The sequence below is a fragment of the Neolamprologus multifasciatus genome, chromosome 23, assembly GCF_963576455.1.
Source record: "Neolamprologus multifasciatus chromosome 23, fNeoMul1.2, whole genome shotgun sequence".
NCBI lineage: Eukaryota > Metazoa > Chordata > Actinopteri > Cichliformes > Cichlidae > Neolamprologus > Neolamprologus multifasciatus.
Genome location: NC_140460.1, coordinates 42,440,099 through 42,464,574, shown reverse-complemented (window position 1 = coordinate 42,464,574; position 24,476 = coordinate 42,440,099). Strand labels below are relative to the sequence as shown.

General features: G+C 41.9%; 1 protein-coding gene and 1 long non-coding RNA gene across 2 annotated transcripts in view; one reads left to right on the top strand and one right to left on the bottom strand.

Annotated features, from left to right (window-relative positions):
• Positions 1 to 24,476, top strand: part of LOC146492421 (uncharacterized) — a 425,011-nt gene that overhangs the window by 133,614 nt on the left and 266,921 nt on the right. The window lies entirely within an intron of this gene.
• Positions 1 to 24,476, bottom strand: part of nlgn4xa (neuroligin 4 X-linked a) — a 125,300-nt gene that overhangs the window by 95,259 nt on the left and 5,565 nt on the right. The window contains exon 2 of the mRNA XM_085151409.1: positions 14,933 to 15,645. Coding sequence (XP_085007535.1) covers positions 14,933 to 15,494 — 562 coding nt within the window. The 5' untranslated portion in view covers positions 15,495 to 15,645. The remainder of the gene's footprint in view (positions 1 to 14,932; positions 15,646 to 24,476) is intronic.

The following is a 24,476-nucleotide window of genomic DNA, read 5'->3' as shown; positions in this document are numbered from 1 at the left end:
GCTCAAACTGAGATAGACTGAGTTAGAAATGAGGATGTTAAACTGATGATGTTGCACATATGCTTGCAACATTTTTACATAAGTAAATACATAATGATTTGATTGTAACTTTTTGTCAATCACTGTTTTTGCATCAGAAATAATTAATGTAACAAGTATAGCTAATACATACATTTTAGTTCAGTTATTTCAGTTAATTTACTAATATATTACCAATCCAGAATTTGGGATGGGATACTGAGCTGGGGAGGAGAAGGGGAATGTGATGGGAGGGAAGGGAACCTTTGATTCTGCTGAGTCGAGCAGAGAATTACTGCTGTGGCAAAATAATCTAAGCAAGTAAAGACTAAAATAAAAAGCAGGGTTGGACGAGGCGATGAGACCATACTGGGACAGAGTAAAGTGGGTCGTTGATAACCAGAGAAACTGGTGGCAGATCTGGTGGAAGAGAAAGATGATATACATTTTTACTGTTCCTTATTTTATTCTCACTTTCTGGTCAAAAACAGATTAGAAATTATATGAATGAAGATATTTAGGTTTCATTTAGTCATAGCCAATTTTCTGTGGAATTACCAACTCTATGACTAACTAAGAGAGAAGGTGGGCAAAGACACTAAAGTGAAATGTCTTTAGTTCAATGTACCCTTTAACTAAGGATGGGTACCGGCACCGGTTCTGACATAAACGGTAGTAACCAGACCGAAAAGCAGCGCACATTTCGGTGCTTTTTTTTCCTGAGCTGTGATACATTTTAGATTCTAGCCAATCATTTTACGTTTCCGAGGATAGTAGGCGGGTCCAGGTACGTACGTTCTTTTAGAGCAGAGCTACAGATTAAAAATGCCCAAGGTGAAGCGGTCAAATTCTGGCTGTACTTCACAGCAAAAGATGCAAACTCAGCAGTTGCAACAAGTGCTTTAAGCTGTTACTGTGATACTGTCAAAGGAGGTAACACCTCAAATCTGATGAAACACCTGGGATGCATAGCGTTTTTTTAAAAGCCGAGAAATGCGCCGTATTTGATAGCTTGCTGCGAGACCTCACACCGAGCACATCTACTGCGGGTGTGGTGCCTGTTATCGACCCGGAGTTAGCAACATCCCCCAAAAACCCGAAGAGGAGAGTCCTGGCCCCTAGCCCTGCCAGTGTAGCAGAAATGATGAGGATGATGATGCAGCAGCAGCCGTTCTTCTCTGCATGAGTAGCTTAATGTTGTTCGTGTGTAATTTACGTTGAGTAGGCTAACCACGTTATTACATTAATGCATGTAAGGTGAACTAGCAAACACCATCATAGCTACATGCGGCTGTCTTCTTGTTTGATGGCAGATACTCCCTTCACCCTGGCCAAAAAGGCTAAAATGACCAAAGAAAAAGTGGAAAACAGTTAAACATGAGAGGTTTTTGGACAAAGTTTGTGTTTTTTCCATTGTTTAAGCTGCTTCCAGCCAAGAGTGATACCATATATGCCCCATAGCTGCAGAAAAGGCTAACATTGTTATCTTTTTACAAAAAAACAGCTGAACATGAGAGGTTTTTGGACAACATTTGTGTTCTTGATTCTTTAAGCACCAAACCGGTTTGAGCACCGGTTTGAGCACCGTTTAAGCACCGGCACCGTTTCAGTACCAGTACCAGTACCGGTTTGGTACTGGTATCGGATAAAACCTAAATGATACCCATCCCTAACTTTAACTGAAACATGCACTTTGGCTTTTTAATCTCCATTTGATCTATAATTGTGTACACAGCACAGAGAACAAAAAAAAGAAAAATCGATACTGTGCGGTTTGGTTATTATCATGCACAGCAAGGTTTTAATAGAAGACAGGAACAAAGAAACACACACGTGGCAAACGTTTTCCAGAGCTACAAATTTCTCTTTCTAAACAACAAGTTAGCGCTCATGCTGCACCAAGCAATGAAGGACAAAATGTACAAAAGGACATTTTAGATGATTAATTATAGGGACCTCCTTCCTGCTTAAAGCTTCCCCTTTGCCTGAGAAACCTCTGATTTAAAAGGTTAATCCCAAAGATCAAGCCTGGATTTGAGTTTGCTCATGGATACTGCAAGGAGAGCAAAAACTAGGAGACTCTTGAAAAACAGCTACGACCTTCAAGAACTCGGTCACATGATAAACTGGCACATTTTAGCAGCATTTGAAAATCTCTGTTTATGTTTTCTACTCATGAACAAATATACACAGCCTATAAAAAGAAGGCATGTGTAACATATTAGTTTTGCTGCCAAAATTAATTAATTCATTGTAAAGTGTTTGTTTGTGTTAGCTATTATGCAAAACACATGTTCCCTGCATTGGAAACTGATCAAGATTTGATGTTTTACAAAAAGGTAAAAAAACAATGACTCTGATGATATTATTTCTGCACAATACTTACAGCCCAAATTAAGCCCAAGTGTATATCTTTGTTCTTGTTTAAAAAGTCTTAACAACACCAACTTAGTCAAACTAATAGAACAGCCCAATTTTTCAAGTTATTTATTGCAGTTCGAGTCATTCAAGTCCAACGAACAGCTTAAGGTACAAAGGTAAGTGCTGAACTGCCAGAGGCTAAAAAAGGTAAGGTTAGCCAAAACTGAAGAATAATGTGCATTTCAGAATTATACAAAAAGCCTTTTTCAGGGACAACATGAGTTAACAGTTTAAAGCTGTTGTGCAGCAATGAGGTTGATCAAGCCTTGAAAGCTGCTGCTACTAATTCCTACAGCTGTTCCAACTTTTCTGGATTACTTCCCCCTCTGTCTGCATGAAAGCAGTGCTGAACACACTGATGTACCCTCGTGAGCATCAGCTGAACAGTATTGTACTGCAGAAAGTAATGTGTTGCTACAAACATGGTGAGAAAAAGGCCATTAACAGTGGAACAGACACCATCATAACACTTATAAATGTCGGTCTGTCCTACAGAGAAACTGCAAAGAAAGTCAAGGTGTCAGTGAGTCCAGTTTCCTTCAGCATCAAAGGCTCAGAAACTGTGACAGGAGGAGGTCTGCAGACCCAAAGACAGACTGACTCAGAGGACAAGTTTCTGAGAGTTAACAGCTGTGTGATGGCGGCTCACAGGACAACAGCTTCAAGCAGCTTCATAGTGGTCGTAGTGAGAAAGTCTCAGTTTCAGCTGAGAAAACTTCAAGCTGCAGGTTTGACAGGACGAGTTGCAGCAAGAAAGCCAGAATAAGACAAAGAGGCTCGTCTGGGCCATGAAACACCGACACTGGACTACTGAAGACTGCAAGAAGGTTTTATGGACTGATGGATCAAAGTTTGAAACCTTCAGTTCATCACGCAGGATCTTTGTACACCGTCGAGTGGGTGAAAGGACGGTTCCACAGTGTGTGGCATCAACGTTCAAACATGGAGGAGGAAGTGTGATGGTCTGGGGCTGTTTTGCTGGATCCAGGGTCGGTGACTTGTACAGAGTGAGAGGCTCCCTGAACCAAAACAGCTCCACAGCATTCATGCAGCACCATGCAGGACCCTCTGGTATGAGGCTAGTTGGTCAGGGGTTCATCCTACAGCACGATGACCCCAAACAGTCCAAGCTATGTCAGAACTACCTCAGGAAAAAGAACAAGATGGTGAGCTTGAAAACATGGAGTCCAGACTTAAACCCCATTGAGCTGGTTTGAACTGGACAGAAAAGTGAAAGCAAAGCAACCTACAAGGTCCACGTTTATGGGAACTTCTGCAACAGATATGGGAGAATATTTGATTTCTATTGTAGAAAGAAGCCACAGCTGTGTTCAGCTGTTATATCTGGCAAAGGGGGCTCCTGATGAGTCAAAGTTTTGGTTCATTTTGGTCCATAAATTGATTCCATGATTTGCTTATTTGCACAATGCTTTCATTTCAGAGTGCAGTGAGACATTAAACGGAATAATTTTCAATGAAAAGGGATTAAAAAAATGTGGTTGTTCTAAACATTTTGACCATTAGTGTATATAACCATGTAATTTTCCATTTCTAAAGCTAAACTCTGTAGATGCTAGAGTGTTTATTTTTGTGGATTCTGCATGAACTGTACTTCTGAGAACTGGTCAAGGTTATAAATATTTTTCTGGCTATTCTATTTCTGTTCACATTATGCCTACGTTCCCTGGGCAGTACTATTGGAAGACATAACATAAAATCAGCTACACAGATGATGCCCAGCTTTTCTGTTTTGTTTTTATATATTTATTTTTTTGCTTTGAGAAATGGATTTGATGCAATTTGATGCCAGAGTGAGGTCACTGAAGCAGTTAAAGAACTCCTTGGTGGCAGAGCCGCTGGGTGGAGGAGGTTCGCCCGGAGAATAATACTGTAATCTTGCTTGAGATGCCTCTACGATGTTGTGTGTTGACCAGGGTGTTACCCTGGAAATGCCTACATCAGGGTGCTGGAAAATCTTTGGAAAGTCCTTGTCTTTTCATAATTTTTATGGACAGAATTTCAAGACGTAGCGAAGAGCCAGTAGGCTTCTGCTTGGGTGGTCTCAGAATCTCCTCTCTGCTTTTTGCAGATGATGTGGTTTTGTCGGCTTCATCAGGTGGTGACCTCCAGCTCGCACTGGAGTGGTTCACTGCAGAGTGTGAACCGTCAGCAATGAGAATCAGCATCTCCGAGTCTGAGGCCATGGTCCTCAGCTGGGAAACAGTGGATTGCCCACGTCGGATCATGGATGAGTTGCTGCCCCAATTGGAGGAGTTTAAGTATTTCAGACTCTTGTTCATGAGTGAGAGGAGAATGGACATTGACAGACGGATTGGTGCTGTGGCTTTAATGATGCAGACGTTGTACCGGTCCATCACAGTGAAGAGAGAGCTGAGCATAAAGCGATGCCCTTGATTCACCAGTTGATCTGCCCTCATTTTGGTCACAAAGGTAAAAAAGGTAAAAGTGCCGGAAATGAGCTTCCTCCCAAGAGGGGCTTAGAATAGAACTGCTGTGACTCCACATGAAAAGGAGGTGGTGAAGGCATTTGATAAGGATGCCACCTGGGTGCCTCCTGGGTGAGGTGTTTTGGGCATGTCCAACCAGGAGGAGGCCCAAAGGCAGCCTCAGGACACGCTGGAGAGATTATATCTCTTGGCTGGCCTGGGAACGCCTCGGTGTTCCCCCGGACAAGCTGGAGGAGCTGGCAGGTGAGAGGGAGGTCTGGCCTTCTGTGCTTAGGCTGCTGCCCCTGCGACCCGGCCCCGGATAAGCAGAAGAACATGACTGGATGGTTGGATGAGTCTTCATATTATTTCCAAATGCACGTTGAGTTTTAATGACTTGCAAGTCATGCATTTTGTTTTTATTTTGTTTTTACATAACATCTCAGTTCTTTTGTAAGCTGTGTTGCATATCTCTGAGATACCAGTAACTTTGGCAAAATGGCAGTAAAACTAAAAAAAAAAAAAAAAAAAATACACTATCAAAACCTGATTTGGGAATCTACACGAATAGATAAATAAATAAATCGATGGGTTAATTGGGTTGATTGAAAGTTGGAAAACAGCGTGGAAACTGATCTAACTAATCTAAGCTTATGGTATCACTCATATGCCACCGTGTATTTTTCAAGGGCTGTTTAAAGATGATGACAGCCAAGTGCAAGATCACACTCTTAAAATCCTGACTGCTGTCATATCGCTGTCACCTCTGACGAGCAGAAGAGGAGTTTGCAAGACAGACACCACTTCTGTCTTTCTGCTACGTCTTGACCAGAGATGGGCAGTAATGCGATACTGTAATCCGATTACTTTTTTGAGTAAAGTGAGGGATTACTATTGCAAAAAAGGTAATTAGATTACTGTTACTTTCCTGTAAGCACGCTGCGTTACTGTGTTACTAAAACCATGATTTTTTTTGTGTCTCATGACAATGACGTAAGCGAGTGCGACATTCGTGACAACAGCTGTGTGCAGATCAACAATGGATCATATATCGAGTGCAGAGAGAGTATGAGCGTGCAGCGTTTAAAGCGTGGAAGTACTGACCTTACTTTGAGTTTGATTCCATAAAAACATTAGCGTACAGCGAAAAAAACCCTAAACGTCCGAGCAAGCATCGAGTGTACGCTGCCATGGGAATGTGAAACTCACAGAGAAACTCGCGGATTCTTCCACTGACCGCTGCACACCTGCACCAGGGTAAACCTCCGCCTACCCCACTCCTGCTTTACAGGTGAAAATAGAGCAACAGGACCGCTAGTCTGTGACTTTATTTATTTTCTGCTGTGTTTTACTTGTATTTATTGAGTGAGTGTAAACACAAAAAACTGTTTTATTTTATGTGCTGGAATGTGCAGAAAATAGGTTTAAATGTTAAACTAATTTCTTCCAGTCAGAGAATGTTGCAGATAATTAAATGTTTGCTTGATGCATAAAGTTAAAAGATTAAAACTAATAAAACAAGTTTTAAAAAGAGACTTTTCCATTTGATTACATTTTGTATGATGATGATGCAGAAAAAGTAGAATTGGGCTGAAAGATCTATCACTTTATCACCTATTCAGGGTGTAAATCGTGTTTTTAAAAAGTAACTAAGTAACTAATTACTTTTGAAAATAAGTAATCAGTAAAGTAATGGGATTACTTTTTTCAGGAAGTAATCAGTAATTAGTTACTGATTACTTTTTCCAAGTAACTTGACCAACACTGGTCCTTTTGTCTTCTTCATGTGAATGAATGTGTGTCGTAACCTTCCCTGCCTTCATGACACTTTCAACTCTAGAAGGCTTAGTGCTGAAAAGATCACAGCTGTGGTATTAGTGAAAATGCAGCCTTGAACAGTAACAACTAGGATCAGTACAGCAACAAAAGGTGGGAGCATGAAAGGCCTCACACATGCTGCATTTTCATAAATCTTGGATGTGAACACGAGTCACTCAATACTTAAAGAAAATTTCCCGTTGCTGTTTGGTGGAATATATAGAGAGAAAAATAAATACAATAATACATTTAAAGATGTATTACTTCCTTTTCCTCATCTTTTTAGATGAGAAGGTATAAAACATAGATTATTGTGATAAGAGTATGGTAGATATTCATCAAGCTAAAACAGGCAAAAAGGGTTAGCAGATTAGCAACATTAATGCAGCATTATTTTGTGTTTGTGCTTCATGGTTCAGACAGTTCACTTTGCATTAGCATACTTTTTTCTTGATGCACTTGTTTGACTTGTGGTCACTAATTTTAGAAAAGCTCTATAAAAATATGACATTTTAATTACATACACTGAAAAGACATGAAACAATGTGTAGTGTGTTTCAATTTGTGTTGGGTTTGGCTGTATGAGGCACTAGAGTCCATCCCCCTGAGCTTGGGCACCGCAGTGAATTGTAGGTGCTGGATCAGTCCAATCATCTAACTGTGCGAGCACAGAAGAAAGGAGGCTGAATAATACTGTAATTTTATAATTGTAAAACCTATAAAAATGACTGAAAATATTAATTGATTGATTTTATTTCCCAAAAGGAGACACTTTGATCCTTAGGGAGGTAAAAAGCTGGACTGCACTGGCTTGGAAAAGTCAGTCTTTTTGTCTTTGCTGCAGCACAAAAACCTGAAAAATGTCTTCTGGTTTTACAGTTTGGAGTAAATCATGACCACTGAAAGATTAATCTGCTGGTAATGCCAATAGAAGGGTATATGAAGGAAATGTTAAGACTGTTTTGGGCCTAATGTTAAGCAGTAAAACAGAAGCAATGATGTTGGAAATGTAAAAACGGGAGTGAGTCAGCCACAGCATTGTCTTACTCTGTGAGAAAGCCCCCTGAGGAAACACCTTCACTCTGATTAATACACCACAGCTGCATACCACCTCCCCAGTCTACTGCAGAGGCTGATAAAGGAACGTACACACTCCCCTTCTTCTGCTTCCCATTTCGTGTATCCACATCTCCATATCCACATCCTGTCTTTATGCAAACAAATGAAAAGAAGGGCTGGGCATTGCTGTTGCAGACAGCGCCTCGTTTGCTCGCCCAGTGAATTCAGTGAGAAATCTAAAAGGCTATGAAAATACAGTCATTGAACGTGCTCAGCTCCGGCTGTAGTGGATTTTACTCTTTCAACTTTGGGTGACAAAGAATAGGTGTCTTAATCTCTCACTCACTTGAGGTGCAGAAAAACTATAAATCCAGTCTGATCCTCAGCTGGCAGGATATTTTGACATTACACTGGATTTCTGAAAAGGCCAACTCAAGGGATATAAATGTGATGGACAGTGAGGGGAGCTCTAACTGGGATACACATGTCACTCCCTGCTGAGCTCAGCCTGTAGTGGTAATTTATTATAACTCTTTTAGCCACTGTGCCTCACACGTTTGGTTCTATATGTGCAATAATAAGACCTAATGTGATGCTGACATAGGATGCAATGAAATATTTGGCCCATTTACCAAACCATAGATGTTGCACAAGCTTGTCAAAGTAAAAATGTCCATTGTAGGTGGCCTGCTGTAGTCTAAAGCCTCTATGTTGTGCTTTCATACAGATTCACCTCCAAACACAGGGCCTCCTACAGCTTTCAAAATTGCATTAAAATAACTCAGAGACATAATGCTGCCTGGACTAATGTTTCCATGTTTCACCATGTCTGGTCTGACGAAAACCTTTGAAGACCCCGTTGGATAAATGTCATCGCAGTGTTGAAAAGGGCTGAACAGCATCTGTTCTGGAGGATTTCAACAAAAACAGTAAAACATGAGGGTCGGTACGTTTCTTTGCCTGTACCAAGAATTGCATGTGGCTGAATCTTTTATAGGTCAACTCCTACCAAACACAAATCACAATGCACAGTAACTATAGCAACACTTGCATAGGTATGGCGATATGGCAGCCTCGCTTCTGTCAGTCTGCAGGGCAGCTGTGGCTACAACTGTAGCTGCCTCCACCAGTGTGTGGATGTGAGAGTGAATGAATAGTGGCATTATTATTATTATTATTATTATTATTATTATTATTGCTCTTCTGGCCTGGTTATTGCTTCAAACACGGAAGGAAAGATGAGACATCATCACTGCTTCTATTTGTTGTCTTTGCTGCAGCATTTTTGATTGACCACAAACTGAAACGACCTCAGAGAGCTTTGGAGAAAAGTCACAGCAGTCTTCTCATGACACTTTACATTCAGAGGTTTCATTTCATTGTAATAAAAATAAAAGGTACATTTCTGTCTGTCACCTGCAGGACTGTTATGTTTTTTCAGTAACACTATGAATCATTGAGTCTGGGCCTTTGTCATGTATGTATCCTGATAAAGAGCATAAAAAAAGAACAGTTTAGGAAAGAACCAACGTGAACAGAGTGACTCAATCTAGCCCAACTGAACTGAGGCCTTTTGTACAGTTAAATCATTTGTACAGCACATTGAAGAGGAAATCTTCTATTTAAAAAACACTCCCACTGTGGAAGACAAATTCTGTTACTGACATTACAGATCTGCACCAAATGTGTCTCTGGGATAAGAGATATCAATAATATTGCTTTATTTGACTGCAAAACACAGTCATCTGCTGGTTTAGCGGTAAGGGAAAGGGAAGTGACTAAAAGGAGATGTGACAACAGACACACATGGGAGACAGCCGGAGTTTAAAATGAATTACTAATTATTAAAAGTATATAAACACAGAGAGTGACAATTTTATAAAAACTTGGATAAATAAAAACTGGTTCTGAAAAAAGTTTTGATATGTAAAATAAAAGAATAATACTGCAGTTTGAACTTTCATAGACTCATATTCTACTCACAGAAGACAATATGTTTCCTAGTTTAAATATATCAAATGTTTAAAGAGAAATATCACATCATTCTGAATCTGATGGCTGGATGCAGGCAACACAATGCTGGGACAGTCAGTCTGACTAAAACAGCTGGAAACAGCTGTGGGTGTACATGAGTATAAGAAGAAGAGTTTCTCAGAAATAAAAATGGGTTTGGGGAGTGTGATTGTGTGTACATGTCCATTTACGTTTATTCCTACGTTGGGTGAGTGCTGAGTGTTTGTATATGTGTGCATGAGGGTGGGAATGCATGTCTGTGTCTGTGTGTGCCTGTTTGTCTGTGTCTATATGTCAGGTCGGGTCTTAGACTCCACCTCTCTGGGAATTTCCAGGCCCTCCAAAGTGTGGAGGCCTATCTCCCCTCACCACACTCCCTGCCTGTGACTGATGCCCTCAGGAGTCGGTGCATTGTTGGTTCTTGGTGTCCGGGGCTGGGCGCTCAGGTATGTACCAGCTCACTCCCGGTGGCTACTTGGCGGGGCCTGGCGCCTGCTGCTCAGTCAGGCCTCTTCCGGGGCGCGGAGGGCCCTCGGGCCTCCGGCCTCTGGGCCTGCGGCTCGGTTCACTCTGGCACAGCTGGCTGCCGGCGGAGCCGGCGGGCACGCCGGTGCAGCCCCCTCTAGTTTCTGCCCGGTGGCTACTGGGTGACCCCTCGCCTGGGTATCCTCAGCCCTTCCCATGAAGGTGGCACGGATGCCCCTCCGGTGGTCCTCCTTGGGCTCTTGCACTCTGGGGCCTCTGGATGTCTGGGGCCTGGATCTCCTCCATGCCTGCTTCATGCCCTGGGGGACGGGGCTATGGCTCTCTACATCCTCTTGCAGACCATTACATGGGGAAACCATTTGAATACAAGCGCGCCGATCCACACAGGTGTGCACACAGGTGTTCACTGTTTGTAGACTTAAATCACACCTTTCTTGGCTGCTACTTCAAAGCACATTGTGCGCTGTCTGTCCTGCGTGCTGCACAACAACATTCAATATTTAGTATTTACTGCTGTTTACACTTAGCTAGATTAATGCGATGGTGTTGTGTATAGTATGTTGCTTTGGTTTGTTTTGTTTTTTTGCTTGTTTTCTCTTTTTCTCTCAACAGGTGATCCCGGAGATATTTTTTTCCCCCCTTTCTCACTGTCCCTCTCCCCTTCTGTTTTTCTTTTCCTTCCTCTTTCTTTCTCCCTTTCCTATCCCTCACTCATGTCTGTCCCGTCTGTAACAACTGAAAATAAAATAAAATAAATAATAAAAACAAAGGTCGATCAAATGGACCAATACGGCAATGCCATGATGATCCATTTGGCAAAATAAATCCATTGGGTATCCTTGTTGGTCTTCAGACAACAATTCTGACGGTTAAAGAACCAAATGGGACAGGCAAAAAAAAAAAAAAAAAAAAAAAAAAAACAGTCTGAGGAAACAGTCTGTAAGAAGACTACACTGCATTTAACTTCAACAAAACATTTATGGATACATTTAGGGATTTATGCGAATTACTATAACATTCTTTCCGGCACTCAGGGGACGTAGCAAGGATAGCGAGTCTTTACTCCAAAAAGTCCAGTACAGTCTGACTATGCAGCAAAAGCCAGTTAGCTATAGTAAGGTAACTTTACCAAACATTAAATGATGCTGCGGCTTATCACGCGTTTAAAACTTGCCTTTTTGTCCTTCAGGAGGGAAAATGGTGACAGTGCAATCGCTGTAATGCTCTGTATCCTACACAGACCATCACCAGTCTGAGAGCTGGGAACTCTGGACATGAAACACTACACTATGGAGCCCGACTCTTAAAAACTGACAGACTTGTGAAGGTGGAATTAAGAAATAAGTCCTTAAAGTTATCAGAGCATGTTTAGTGCCAGCACACAACATCACGTCATTGGTTAGCTGGTTGTTGGTTGCGGCTAACTGACTCACATTAGTTTAAGTTCGGTGACAGAACTGATAACTCAGATGAAAATAATGAGAACAAAACTAAAAGTCAGTCTGTCTGTGTGTGTGTGTGTGTGTGTGTGTGTGTGTGTGTGTGTGTGTGGGTGTGTGTGTGTGTGTGTGTGTGTGGGGGGGGGGGGGGGGTCACTTTTGTAGCCTCTGGCTGCAACATTGAGTTTTATGTTAACAAACCAAGGACGTGCTATCCAGCTTCACTCTCTATCTCTGAAGCCATAAGTGGTTTGTCACTGTTTGGCCAGCTGCCCTGAAACAGGTGAATCCACCTGTAAGCTGTAATGTGTTTGTAAATGAGGACGATGTGCAGGAGCTCCTGTTTGAATCACCGGACTGACAATCTGGAGTCCGACACTCTGATTTTCCCTCGTCCGCCCGGGTGTGATGAACACAAACCAGATGTGATCAGACTATTTTATCCAAGAACACTCAAACAGTTTATAACATAGTATCAGACTATTATATACATATTGTATGTATATATTATTCTACACTAATTCATATCTTTATATGTGTGTGTGTGTTTGTGTGTGTGTGTGTTTTGCATGGAAGTGCTTAATAGTCCTTAATAATTTGAGATTAGCTCCAACTGTGCACCAAAGTAGGATTGTGAGATTATCCCTCTCTTCAGCACTTTTTAATCTACAGCGTACTCAAGGGCTCAGACTAAATTTAGCATGGAACTGTCAAAGATATGAGCCAGACACACAACTTGATGTGTTTCAGAGTCTACAACAGAGCTACAACCCCTGATCTTCACTGACTCCCAGTCACACACTGTGCTTTCAGAATCCCGTCCACAGACGATGCTGCAGAGCCTGAATTGTTGAAGTGCTCGGCTGGTACCATTAGCACACCTACTCCAAATCACAAGTACTCCTTCAAACACAAGAGTGTGGAAAATCAGCTAATATAGAAGTCTTCCACTCAAACCTCATGCTTTTTAAAAAATATTTAATCACACAGTGCTCTTGGTTAACAAAGCAGCGTGGACTCGTTTGACAAGAATATCTGCATTTCCTCTTTCTTTGGAAAAGAAAAAGGAAAGAAGAAAGGAAACATGTGTGGTTATCTAATCCACTGTGTGCTGACTGTCAGGAGAGCTCACTGGCTGAGCCCTCGAAATCAAATTTGCCAAAGAAATCAAGTAAGTAAATCAATAGGTAAAAGGTAATCTGGAAAAGAAAATCAGGCAACGTGACCAGGACCTCCCCAGGCTCGCACTCTTGCACCTGCAGTGCATCCTCTCATTATGACTGTGCATTTATGAATCCACCGTGGTGCTAATTTGGCTCACTCATTAGTGCTTATTGCTGAGTTATTTGTCCCATAACCTTAACATAACCTTGTGCTTCTGTTTTTTCTCCCAGTTCCCCATCGGCAGCTCAATTCCTGTCCCAGTAAGGGGTCACCTGAACGTCACACAGTAAATGACTTCAGTATTTTAATGCTCTGTAATACTGAACAGGATGTATTTATTTATCATCACATCTTTTCTTGAAATGAAATATGAATGATAACATATGAAACTGGGTTAGCCAAAAAAAGATCAATAAATGGATTCGATGGTTAAAGATCAGTGTTATTAGCTACAATTAACAGGTAGCAACTTTTTATGTCCCAGTTCATTAAATCATGTCATAATAACCATTGTGCTACTCACTCTGCTTTAAAGAGGTTTTAAAATGTGCTTTTATTAGCAACTGCAGAATTATAATCAGTGTTGGGAAGGTTACTTTTAAAATGTATTCCATTACAGATTACAGATTACATGCCCCAAAATGTATTCTGTAACGTATTCCGTTACGTTACTCAATGAGAGTAACGTATTCTGAATACTTTGGATTACTTAATATATTATCATGCTGTTTACAACTACATGAATGTACTATTGCTGTGATTTATTACTGTTACTGAAGGTCCGCGGCTCCGAACCGTAGTAAAGGGACCTCTGGCTAATACGGTGGGTTCTGTGTCGGCTCGTAGCTGAAAACTAGCTTTACTTTGTTGTCTGGGTCAACTTTGCTAGCAGAGACAGAGAGAGGCGTTGAAAGGCTGCTCCAACAGAACTTATTGTTTTAGAGGAAAACACGAACACGGTGTACAGTCGAGTCTTAATAGCTTACTTACAGCTGGGCTCGTCAGGCTCTCTTCTTGGCTGCAGTGGTTATTATTATATTTACATGCTTCCAGCTCCCGTTTCTGCTCGATGACAGCTCGTACTTTTCCTTTTTCTCCCTCCCTCGCTCACAGACACATAACGTGTATGGCAGTCCATTCTCCCTGCAGCACGGACTACACTGCCCATGATGCTACATTCTTTAGAGCTATACCTGTAGCATTCTGCCTGTTAGCTTAGCACAACAACAACAACAAAAAGGCCTCTCTCACCCAGGAACCACGCAGAGAGAGCGTCACCCTGTAACCATGGCAACCGTAACGCTGCCTGGAACAACAGAACGTAGCTGTCAAACAAAACCCAAACAGTCCTGACCCGCCACAATATGAAACAGGGAAGTACCGCCGTGTAATCCATTTATTTCAACAAAGTAACTGTATTCTAAATACCACCTTTTTAAACGGTAACTGTAACGGAATACAGTTACTCATATTTTGTATTTTAAATACGTAACGGCGGTACATGTATTCCGTTACTCCCCAACACTGATTATAATTCCTGTATATACCATGTTTTTGTTATATCAGCACAAAAAACAATTAAATGTTTTGTAGTTATAGTTAACTAGAAAATCACAATTGTGATTCTTTTTAAAAATATTGTTATGTAAATTATTTAACATTATTACCCTGTGGATTCATGGAGCTTTGAAGGAAATGTGGCGCTTTAACAATGCATATTTGAAAAGTTGGGTCATTGGCCCAGCGCAGCACCTGTAGGTGATGCAGACCTGTCTACATCTAATCCAAGCTCATGTCTTCTATTAGTGGATGAATAATTCACTTAGTAAATGTCTTTCAGGGAACGGTGAAAGCAGTCTGTCAATGAAAGAGCTGTGCTTTAGTCGTAACACAATACAAAACTGCAGAATCATTACAAAATGGAAGTGGCAGATTGATGTGAGACTGAGCAGGTGTTGGGAGATGAGTGTAAGTCTGCCAGAGGAATACTAAAGCTCCAATAAAGTGAAATATAAGCTGCAAAAACACAAACACATGACAGCGAGCAGAAAAACGGGGTTTTCCTACCGTCCTCTGTGGGGACGTAGATGTTCAGATAAAGGCAGTCCTCGCTCTGCTCCTGCACGTAGGTCACCACTGTATCCAAGTTAGCCGTGAACCACACGGGGAGCATATCATTGAGTAAAAAGCGGTCCTCTAAGAACTGAGGACAAACTGAAGGAAACTGAGTCGCATTCCTGATACCGGGCCACGACATGGGGGGCTCTGGTGGTTGGAACCTCCGCTCCCCCGTTGGGGCCATTGCGTATGGAATCCCCAAATACTGCTCCACTGGTCCCAGTATCTCATTGGGCAATGTAAGTTTCACTCCCCGCAACTTCCCATAATTGGTGGTGACTACGGGGTGCTGCTGGGCTTGAACAATAGCTGACGAGATCAACACCAGCCCCATCCATAGAACGCTGACCTTAGCCATGCAGTAACACACCCATGAAAGGCCTCCAGATGCTGTCATGCTCCTGTTGTGCTGAGCCCGAGCCTGGCAGGTTGTGGTTGTGGTCCACGCTTGGGTCCTTGGCACCCCACCAAGAAGCTGCCTGCTTCTCCTCAGGATGCAAGTTGAGCACATGAGTCCCGGCCAGTCAAAGCAGCTTTCTCAGAGCTCCCCATCCCAAGACTCTGTGGAGGTTGATGGCTGCTGGGTACCTCTCACTCCCAGAAGAAAGCACTCTGAAGAACACTTTGGTTATCTCAAGTCCAGCTCGACGAGATAGATGGTCCTAAAAGAACAACAGAAAGAATGTTGAGTGTTTCCACTATGGCATATTTACAGTGTTATTTCCATTTACCAGATGAGTCTGAGCAGATTAATCATCTTCAAATTACTAGAGAAAAGATTACTTGGATATATGATGTGTATGCACATGTATGTTCTTGAGAGGGTGATCTTAACCTTGGTTATCTCCTAAATGGTTTTGTTGGTTAGGACGAAGGACAAAGTTTTGACTTTAATTTAAAAAGTGTTCAAACTTTTATTTGAAATGATTTTCTGTGCTCTCAGAATATATTAATATATTTCTTTAAACTTACCTAGACCTCACCCCCAACTGTGATGTTTCTATGTGTCGTTTTGCATCGTAAATTGAAACATTAATGGTTTCAAAATGTTACTTTTTAACAAGAAAAACCAAGATTCTTGTCTTATATTAAACAACCAGTTTGGGTGCATGTACCTAACCACATTGTGAGTGAAAGTAGCAGCAAATAGTGTAAATAAATATACTATAAAGTGAATACGAGTCCAAACAATTCTTCCTGTTTTCCATCCTACATCCTGTTTTGTGTTGGTGGCCAGGAATGAAGTCAAAGTTTGATCTGACCTCTGCGACACTCGTAACTCTAATTGTGTTAACATTAATTAGTTAATTAATTAGTTATTACTGCCCAATAACTAAAAATGAGAATACTTTGTTGGCTCACAGAGGACTGTGGAGGATTGCGACTGGTGGAAATGAGTCAATAACAGCACATTTTCTTTGGTGAGGGAGTTCTGGAAAGTTCCTGGGATTATAAATCTATCCTGTAGGCTCTGAAGCATCTCACTGATATTAATTCAAGGTCCTGTTATAGCACCTTCTTCATTTTAAACTATATAGTTTTCATATTTTATTGGTTGAGGAAAATCAGCTCCAATCAAAATGCGTTGATTAATTATCCTCCCATTAAGTGCAACTGAAAGCAGCCAAATCAGTGATTTATCTCCTGCTGACCAGCACTGAGTCCCATCTCAAAATGAAAAAACAAAACTGCATGATAGATGAGCAGGATCTTAGTAAGAGAGTCAAAGTGCATGCCGATCTGCCCGATTCCAACAGCTTTACAACAATGATTAGTAAAACAGAGCAGAAACTGTTGACTACATAGTTAAGACAAAGGGAAATGGCTGTACAGGCAGCCTAACACTAACTGAGTGAATTTCCGAAACATTAACATCACAAAGTCAATCAGCCCTATAATGAGTTTGGATGTAGTGAAAAGAGAGTATGTCCCTGATCAGCGACACTGCAGTGCAGCAAGTATAATTAGTTAAAGTCATATCACAAAAAATTATAAAGAATTTTATAGTTTTCAACCAATGTTTTCATGTTTCAGGAACACTGTATATGCCTGTAACACTGTAACATGTGACTGTAGTCGTGCACTGGGTGTCTGCTGCTGGGCTCCGTATATATCGAGGATCATTAGTTTCATCAGATTCACATTTAGTTTGTGGGATTCACATAAATACAGAAAAACAAGACACAAGTATACACATTTGTGTTTCCCTTCCAAATAACTTCCATTCGCTGAACTAACACAGCCAGTCCCTCAACATTTAATGCTTTGACCTCATATTTCTTTAATGCTACCTTTTAAATCTTGAAATACTAACTCAGCGGTCCCCAACCTTTTTTGCTCCACAGACCGGTTTAATGTCAGACAACATTTTCACGGCCTTTAAGGAGTCGCGGATAAATAAGACAAAAAAAATAAAAGGATGCAGCCAAGACAAAAACTGCTATTTTGTAAATATAATACTAAACATCAATTCACTGTGTAATTGTGTAACTTGCACCAACAACATCGAGAGTAACATCCTCCTCTCTGCCCCTTAATGCTCTCTGGACGCCATGGTAACGTGGAACTATTTCTTTCAAAATAAGACGCACAACCACAACATGAGAAAAGGCCCGGGGAAACCGAGTTAACGATAAAAACCCTGAAAACCATCAATTTCACACCCGAGCCTCGACTGTTGCAGCCGCTGGCCCAACAAATAAAACACGTTTACAGCAGACACATGATAGCTGTGGAGGACCAGAAGAGCCATGTGCATCAAATCCATTTTTTAATCACTGTATTTATTTAAACATTAATATATTATTTAATCATTTCATTTAAATAAAAATTATATTTATATTTCAAAATGAATTTCATTAATAAATACTTCAGATTGAAAATGGATTTCACAAAAAAGAAATCTCAATAAATCCTAATTTCAAGAAACATTTTTGAATTCCGAAAAACAAAAAATACAATTTAGAAAAAGTAAAATAAGTTAATGGATTTAAAAAGATTTATTTCTTACATTTAAAATTTCACTCCTGATTTTAAAAACCATTTCCACGCTGCATTTTCCTTTGCTGTTAGCTCCTGGATCAGATTAGCTATTGCAGTTCTCATTTTGGTGATGCTTCTGCTTGGAAAGATGATGCAAATTACATCTAATTCAAGCTCATTGTCATCTGCTCATTACTGTTACATTTATACACACCGTTAGAGCAATGGCTGCAACCTACAGCCTTTAAACTCCTGATTAAAATGCTGACAGTAAACACATCAGTCCAGATGTTACCACATAGCTTTTGATACTTTTGAGTAAAAAGAATTAAAAAAGGGTGATTACAACTGTCACTTTTGTCATTCCTTATACTGCTGCCCTTGGCCAAGGCAAAGACTAGAGATGACACTAAAAGTGTGAGCGAGAGAGAGAGGGTGAGAAAAAGAAAAAAACCCACGGCTCCCAATAAGGAGCAGCTCGCGTCGTTCAATTCAAAGAGTCGGCTCTAAGAGCTGTTTCATTCGCAACGACACGTCACTAATTTGGACTGATACTTGATAACTTAGTGCTAGCATGCTAGTTTTCGCTAGCTTTTGAAATACTAAAAATGATCACCTGCGTCTTTTGTGAAAAGATATTGGTCACATTAAGAGGCTTCAACATTAATGAATTAATGGAAGGAAGCAGAGGAAGCGAGAAGAATGAATTGAGTAAAGTTTGATTGTTTTGTTTTACTTAATGCGCCTTATAATCCCAAAAATACAGTAACTTCCATTAGCACGTCCAGACTTTTTGTGTGATGGTTAGCATCTTCCTCTGCCTTTTGGGTGCTACGGCAGGTGTTGTGTTTGTTGAGGAGAAAACTTACAAACATACAGTGCAGCACTCCAGAGTCACACTGCTAGCGATCGAAGATTTATGTAAATTTTACAAGCTGAACACATTCTGGACTGTACAGGAGATGCGGCATGAGAATGATTGACAATGGTCAATGCGCTTTAAAAAAAAAAATAAAAATTGAAAGCATACAAAATTGCACACAAAAAAAAAACAGTGAAACAGCGAGGCCACGGAAGGTGGACTGCGTTACAGCGAGGGACCACTGTACTATTGCAGAGTGCAAAGGTGCTTTTTTAAATGCGTTGGTGGATTATTAAGAAAACACACATAAAACCATGTCATCTGCTAGTTCAGCCAGTGATACGCCAGAGAATGAAAGTCAGTCTTATCAAACATGTGTCTCTTTTACCTTAAACTGCAAGGACAGCTGCTAATTCCTGCCTCTATTATACAGACTACTTGGATTTGAAGGGGAAAAGGTCTTCTGGACTACATGACCACAGTCGGTGTCAGCAAAAGCAAGACGTTCCTTCAGACTGATGCTAGGCTTCAGAGGATATGGGGACTGCAGAGTGGCTGCTCAGATGATGTGAAAGAGGTGGTCCTGCTTCTGCTCAACTACTTTGAAGAGTGTCTGTACTGCAGTGCTTATTAATATAACCTGTTAAATAATTTGTTCTCAGGTCAGTCCTGCTATTCCTTAAGATGATACATGCTGAGTCTTGATCGGAACCTCGTCAGCACAAACATATCCTCATTCATTTCTGCATTGTGCATCATGTTCGGGAGCTACTACAATTTTAACATCCATTATCTGAGCTGGCTTCCACTCTGGAGGTTCTTCAAACGTGAGCAAATGTGTCTTTCTTATTTCTCAGACCTGAGAATCTCGCGTTACAACAATTGTAATTGAGACTCTGGAATCTAGGTCTGGCTCTGAGTCTTGGCTGGGTTTGGACCCGGATTCAGACTGTTTTTATAAAATAACAGTCTGAATCTGGGTCCCAGCCTGGCCAAGACTCAGGGCCAGACCGAGACTTGGCTGACATCTGACTACCTATAACCTTTGCGCTGGATTTTTAAAATGCAAAAGTGTGATTTATCACTGCAACAGACAGATGTTTTTGACCATGCAGTGTTCACTTCCCAAAGCATTTTGGTTATATTTTAACTTGAATTTGGGGAAACCAATTGTTATGGTAAATGGCCTGTATTTGTATAGCGCTTTACTGGTCCCTAAGGACCCCAAAGTGCTTTACACATCCAGTCATCCATCCATTCACACACTGGTGATGGCAGCTACATTGTAGCCACAGCCACCCTGGGGCGCACTGACAGAGGCGAGGCTGCCGGACACTGGCGCCACCGGGCCCTCTGACCACCACCAGTAGGCAATGGGTGAAGTGTCTTGCCCAAGGACACAACGACCGAGACTGTCCAAGCCGGGGCTCGAACCGGCAACCTTCCGATTACAAGACGAACTCCCAACTCTTGAGCCATTCTCTCGTTGTTGCAGTCTGGCCATGATTGCATATATGTATGTATATGCTTGTACTTATTTTTTAACAGATCAATTAAAATGCTTAATATGCTTCTATATGATTTTATTCTACAGGTGTTTCTTCTCCATAAACCCAGAAAAAGGAACAAAAAAGGGAACAAAAACTCGAAGCGTCTTTCCAACAAGAACCCTCGAGTCCTCACAGGATCTCTCCGACCACGAATGGTGTTATGCCTGAATATTGACTCTTTGTGGACTGGTAGTTTTTACTTTGTTGAATCCACAATGTGAACTTTGAACCTTTTTCTGGTCAAGGGTCCACCTGCTTATTCCATGACGATGTTCTTGCTTTGAAGGAACGTTCCACAGTTTTTTTTGTTTGTTTGGGGTTTTTTACAGTGCTGCAGTGTTTATAGGTTTGTTTTTATAGGGGGCTTTCCTGATGTTTTGATATGGTGACACATGTGTTTTTAATGACCAGGGCCACGGTTGTGGTGACAGCACAGTATGTGTTGTGCGGGATGGTGATTACGGTAATTTTAGCACAATATGTCATTTTTGTTTTAAAGTCTTAACAGGTTACTATGTAACTTTTTCTGGTAGAGGGTCTGCCACATGCTTGTTTCATGAAGATGGTTCTTGCTTTGTGGGAATGTTCCACAGTTTTATAGCATTTTGATTGAATTGTGTGACTGTTGTGTAAGTTGTTGTGTAAGTTGGAAAAAATGCATCCAATTGTTGTCAATTGTTTTATTGATAATGGCTGCAAAATAAATTCCACAAAAGTGATATTTTCTCACTAGTCTTTTCTGAAGATGTATTTTTGCATGTTTAAGGCTACGTTCACACTGTGTTCACTGCAGTGTGAACGTAGGGCATGGAGCTACCTGCCAGAGAGCAGCAGATAAGTGCATAGCCCCTCCTGATAGCCCTCAGTGTCTACGTGTATTTAAAATTGAGAGGTGGGCAACGACGCCAGGGGTGAGGTGTACACCCTGATGGTCTTTTGGAGTCCGTGTAGCGTGCCCACCCCCAAGATCCTATATGTATGTGTTATGAGAGTGTGAGTAATGTGAATGCCTAAGTTGTGAGATAAAATTGAGGCAGAGGCAGCCAGAAGGGGACGGGGGGGGGGGGGGGGGGGGGGAGGGAGGGGGGGGGGGGAGGGAGGGGGGATGCCTCCCCTGCACCCTGGTGACACACCTTTACCCCAAGGCCCTGCATGTGTGGGTGATTGTGGTGGAGCGGGAAGAGGGAGGCAGCTGGAGATGGGGAGGGAAGGAAGGGAGGGGCAAGTGACCCCTCCCTGGGGCCAGCTCCCCCGCTGAACCCAGTAGGCACCCCCATACTCTGCAACCCGCCAGGGAAAGGGGGCCCAGGCCCACCTGGACCGGGGCCCAGAACAGCAGCGCCGCCTGGCCCCACAGAGCCCTGGACAGCCCACCCGACCCCACCTCAGAGAAAACTGCACCCATCCCGTCATCCACTCATCTTCCAGACTACATAAGACAATAGACGCCCAGGCTGAGATCTTCCTCCACCTCTCCTGTATCTCCCCCTCCTGCAGAGTGAGTTCCTGAAGAGAGGAGAGCTCCTGCAAGATGTAACAACTTCCCCCACCAGTTGGAGAGCCCCTCAGGTGGCTCGACGCACCGGCGGCACCCTGCGCCAGGGCTGGGCCCCCATACACCCACCCGCCCACAGCCCCGGAAACACACCAACCAGGACCCAAGCCCCCAAGGCCCAGCCAGGGCCCCGGCCCAGAGACGGAGCGCCCCCAGAACCCCACGCCCATCCCGGACCCACCCTGGGGCAGCCAGGCTACCAGGTCAGTAACCCACGTCCATCGGCACAGACCCATCCCTAGCCCGTCACCTAAGAGCCAACAGAGCCCCCAATAGGCCATGACCGCTACCCCGGGTTGAGCCCTCCAAGGAAGATGCTCCTGGGGAACCCCCCGACGCCCCATGCCTGTCCCTACCCCCACACCAATCACAACAGCGAAGACTAGACTACATTTGGACCTCCAACCCCACTAGGTGATGGAGCTGATCAAAGGAGCCCAGAGCAATTGATCTGATGTGGTGGCAGAGGCTGTATCAAGACTAATGTAATCTAATAGATAATTTCTATATTGGTTAGAATTAAGATTATTTTTTATTTTTCCAGTTCATGAGGACTGTTTTCTTGGCTATGCATAGGGCAGTGAAAACCATATGGGCTATGGGGTGGCTGTAGCTCAGGAGGTAGAGCAGGTCACCTACTGATCGGAAGGTTGGTGGTTCGATCCTTGGCTCCTCCAGTCTGCATGTCAAGTATCCTTGGGCAAGATACTAACCCCAAGTTGCTCTCCGATGCGTCCATCGGAGTATGAATGTGTGTGAATCTAGTTAGATAGCACTAAGTATAGAAAAAGTGCTTGTGAGAATGGGTGTGATTGGGTGAATGTGGCATGTTGTATAGAGCGCTTTGAGTGCTCCGAGAGAGTAGAAAAGCGCTATATAAGAATCAGTCCATTTACCATTTACCATTTATATTCTTCTCTGTAGTGACATTATCTAAGCTGCCCAACAAACACACTAAAGGGGAAGTTGGAATGTTACATTTCAGACACTTTGATAAGTCTTCACATATCTCGCGCCAAAACTTCTGAACTGGTGGACAGAACCAAAGAGCGTGGATGTAATTGTCCGGTGAGTTGGTTTGGCAGTGTGAGCAGTTGTTGGTAGACGTAAAGCCCATCTTGAACATCCGATGACCTGTATAGTGCACTCTATGTAGTATTTTTTATTGAATTAATTGAAGACTGGATTTCTAATTAGATGAAAGGTTTTTAAGCAAATCTGAGACCAGAAGTTTTGGTCTAAGTTAACTGATAAATCCGCTTCCCATTTGGCAATAGGAAGTGATATTGATTCATCTGTTTTAGAAATCATTCTGTATATTTTGGAAAGTAATTTGGGGGTTTTAAGAGTAAGAAATTGAACCACACTTGGTGGTGTTTGTAGTTCAACTTGACCCAGTTTAAATTTCTTTTTACTGTGGATTTAATTTGTTGATATTCTAAAAATCTTTTCTTGTTGATCCCATATTGTGTAACTAGTCTGTCAAATGAAATAAAGTCTGTTCCTTCTAGTATATATTCTAAATATCTGATTCCTTTACCACTCCAGTTTACATATCTTCTATGTAAAGCTGTCTATTGCTGCTGTATTTTTACAGGAAGTCCCTGGTAACCCCAGCTGCCAGCGTTTTCCTGTAAAAACAGCACTTTTTGTTTTTTTACAGTGATATATCTAAAGAAAACACACAAATATACATTTGTAGATGTATTTTTAAGTTAGTGCTTTTTTCCCTTTTAAAGCATAGATATAATACTGCGCTCAATAAACAAATCACCTCTGAGTCCATTTGGGCTTTCTTTCTTGCCAACCACTTGGCAGCACTTCTGTTCACACAGCTGAGCCACATTTACTCTGATGGATGTTACAGATGAAACTCTGAGTACAGCTTCCAGGTGGGCATCTGGAAGCCCTGACCTGAACTTGCTTTAACAAGCAAGACCTGGAATATCAGCAGCATGCAGTTTGCCAGCTGTCAGGTAACTTACTTCAGCTGCAGCATCAATATCCAAATTCCCCAATCCATATAAGTCATCTTATCTACTGAACTCAACAAAAAAATACTGGAACATCCATCTTTCTTTAAATTTTCTTCATTTGTCACCGAGTTTTCTTTTAGGTTTTCGAGAGCAACTTTACAAAGCATTCGCAAAATTATGTTTAAATAATGATTTTTTAATAATAGTTAGTGCTGTCAGCATTAATCTAGTTAAAATGACGTTAACACCATAACTGCATTAAAGCGGCAAATCCTGTTAACGAGTTACCACGGATCACCCCGTGTGGGCTGCATGGTGTCAACGCGTTAGCACCGTTAGCTCTTTAACGATCCGTGGTAACTCGTTAACGGAGATTTGCCGCATTAATGAATTTATCCTCAGCAGCAGAGGTGGCTCTTGGTCCTCATGTCATGGATGGTTTCTGCGACTGCACTCAGGGACACATTCAGAGTTTTAGCAGTTTTCTGGACTGACTGAGCTTCAGTTCTTAAAGTAATGATGGGCTGTTGTTTCTCTTTACTCAGCTGATTGGTTCATTTCATAATAT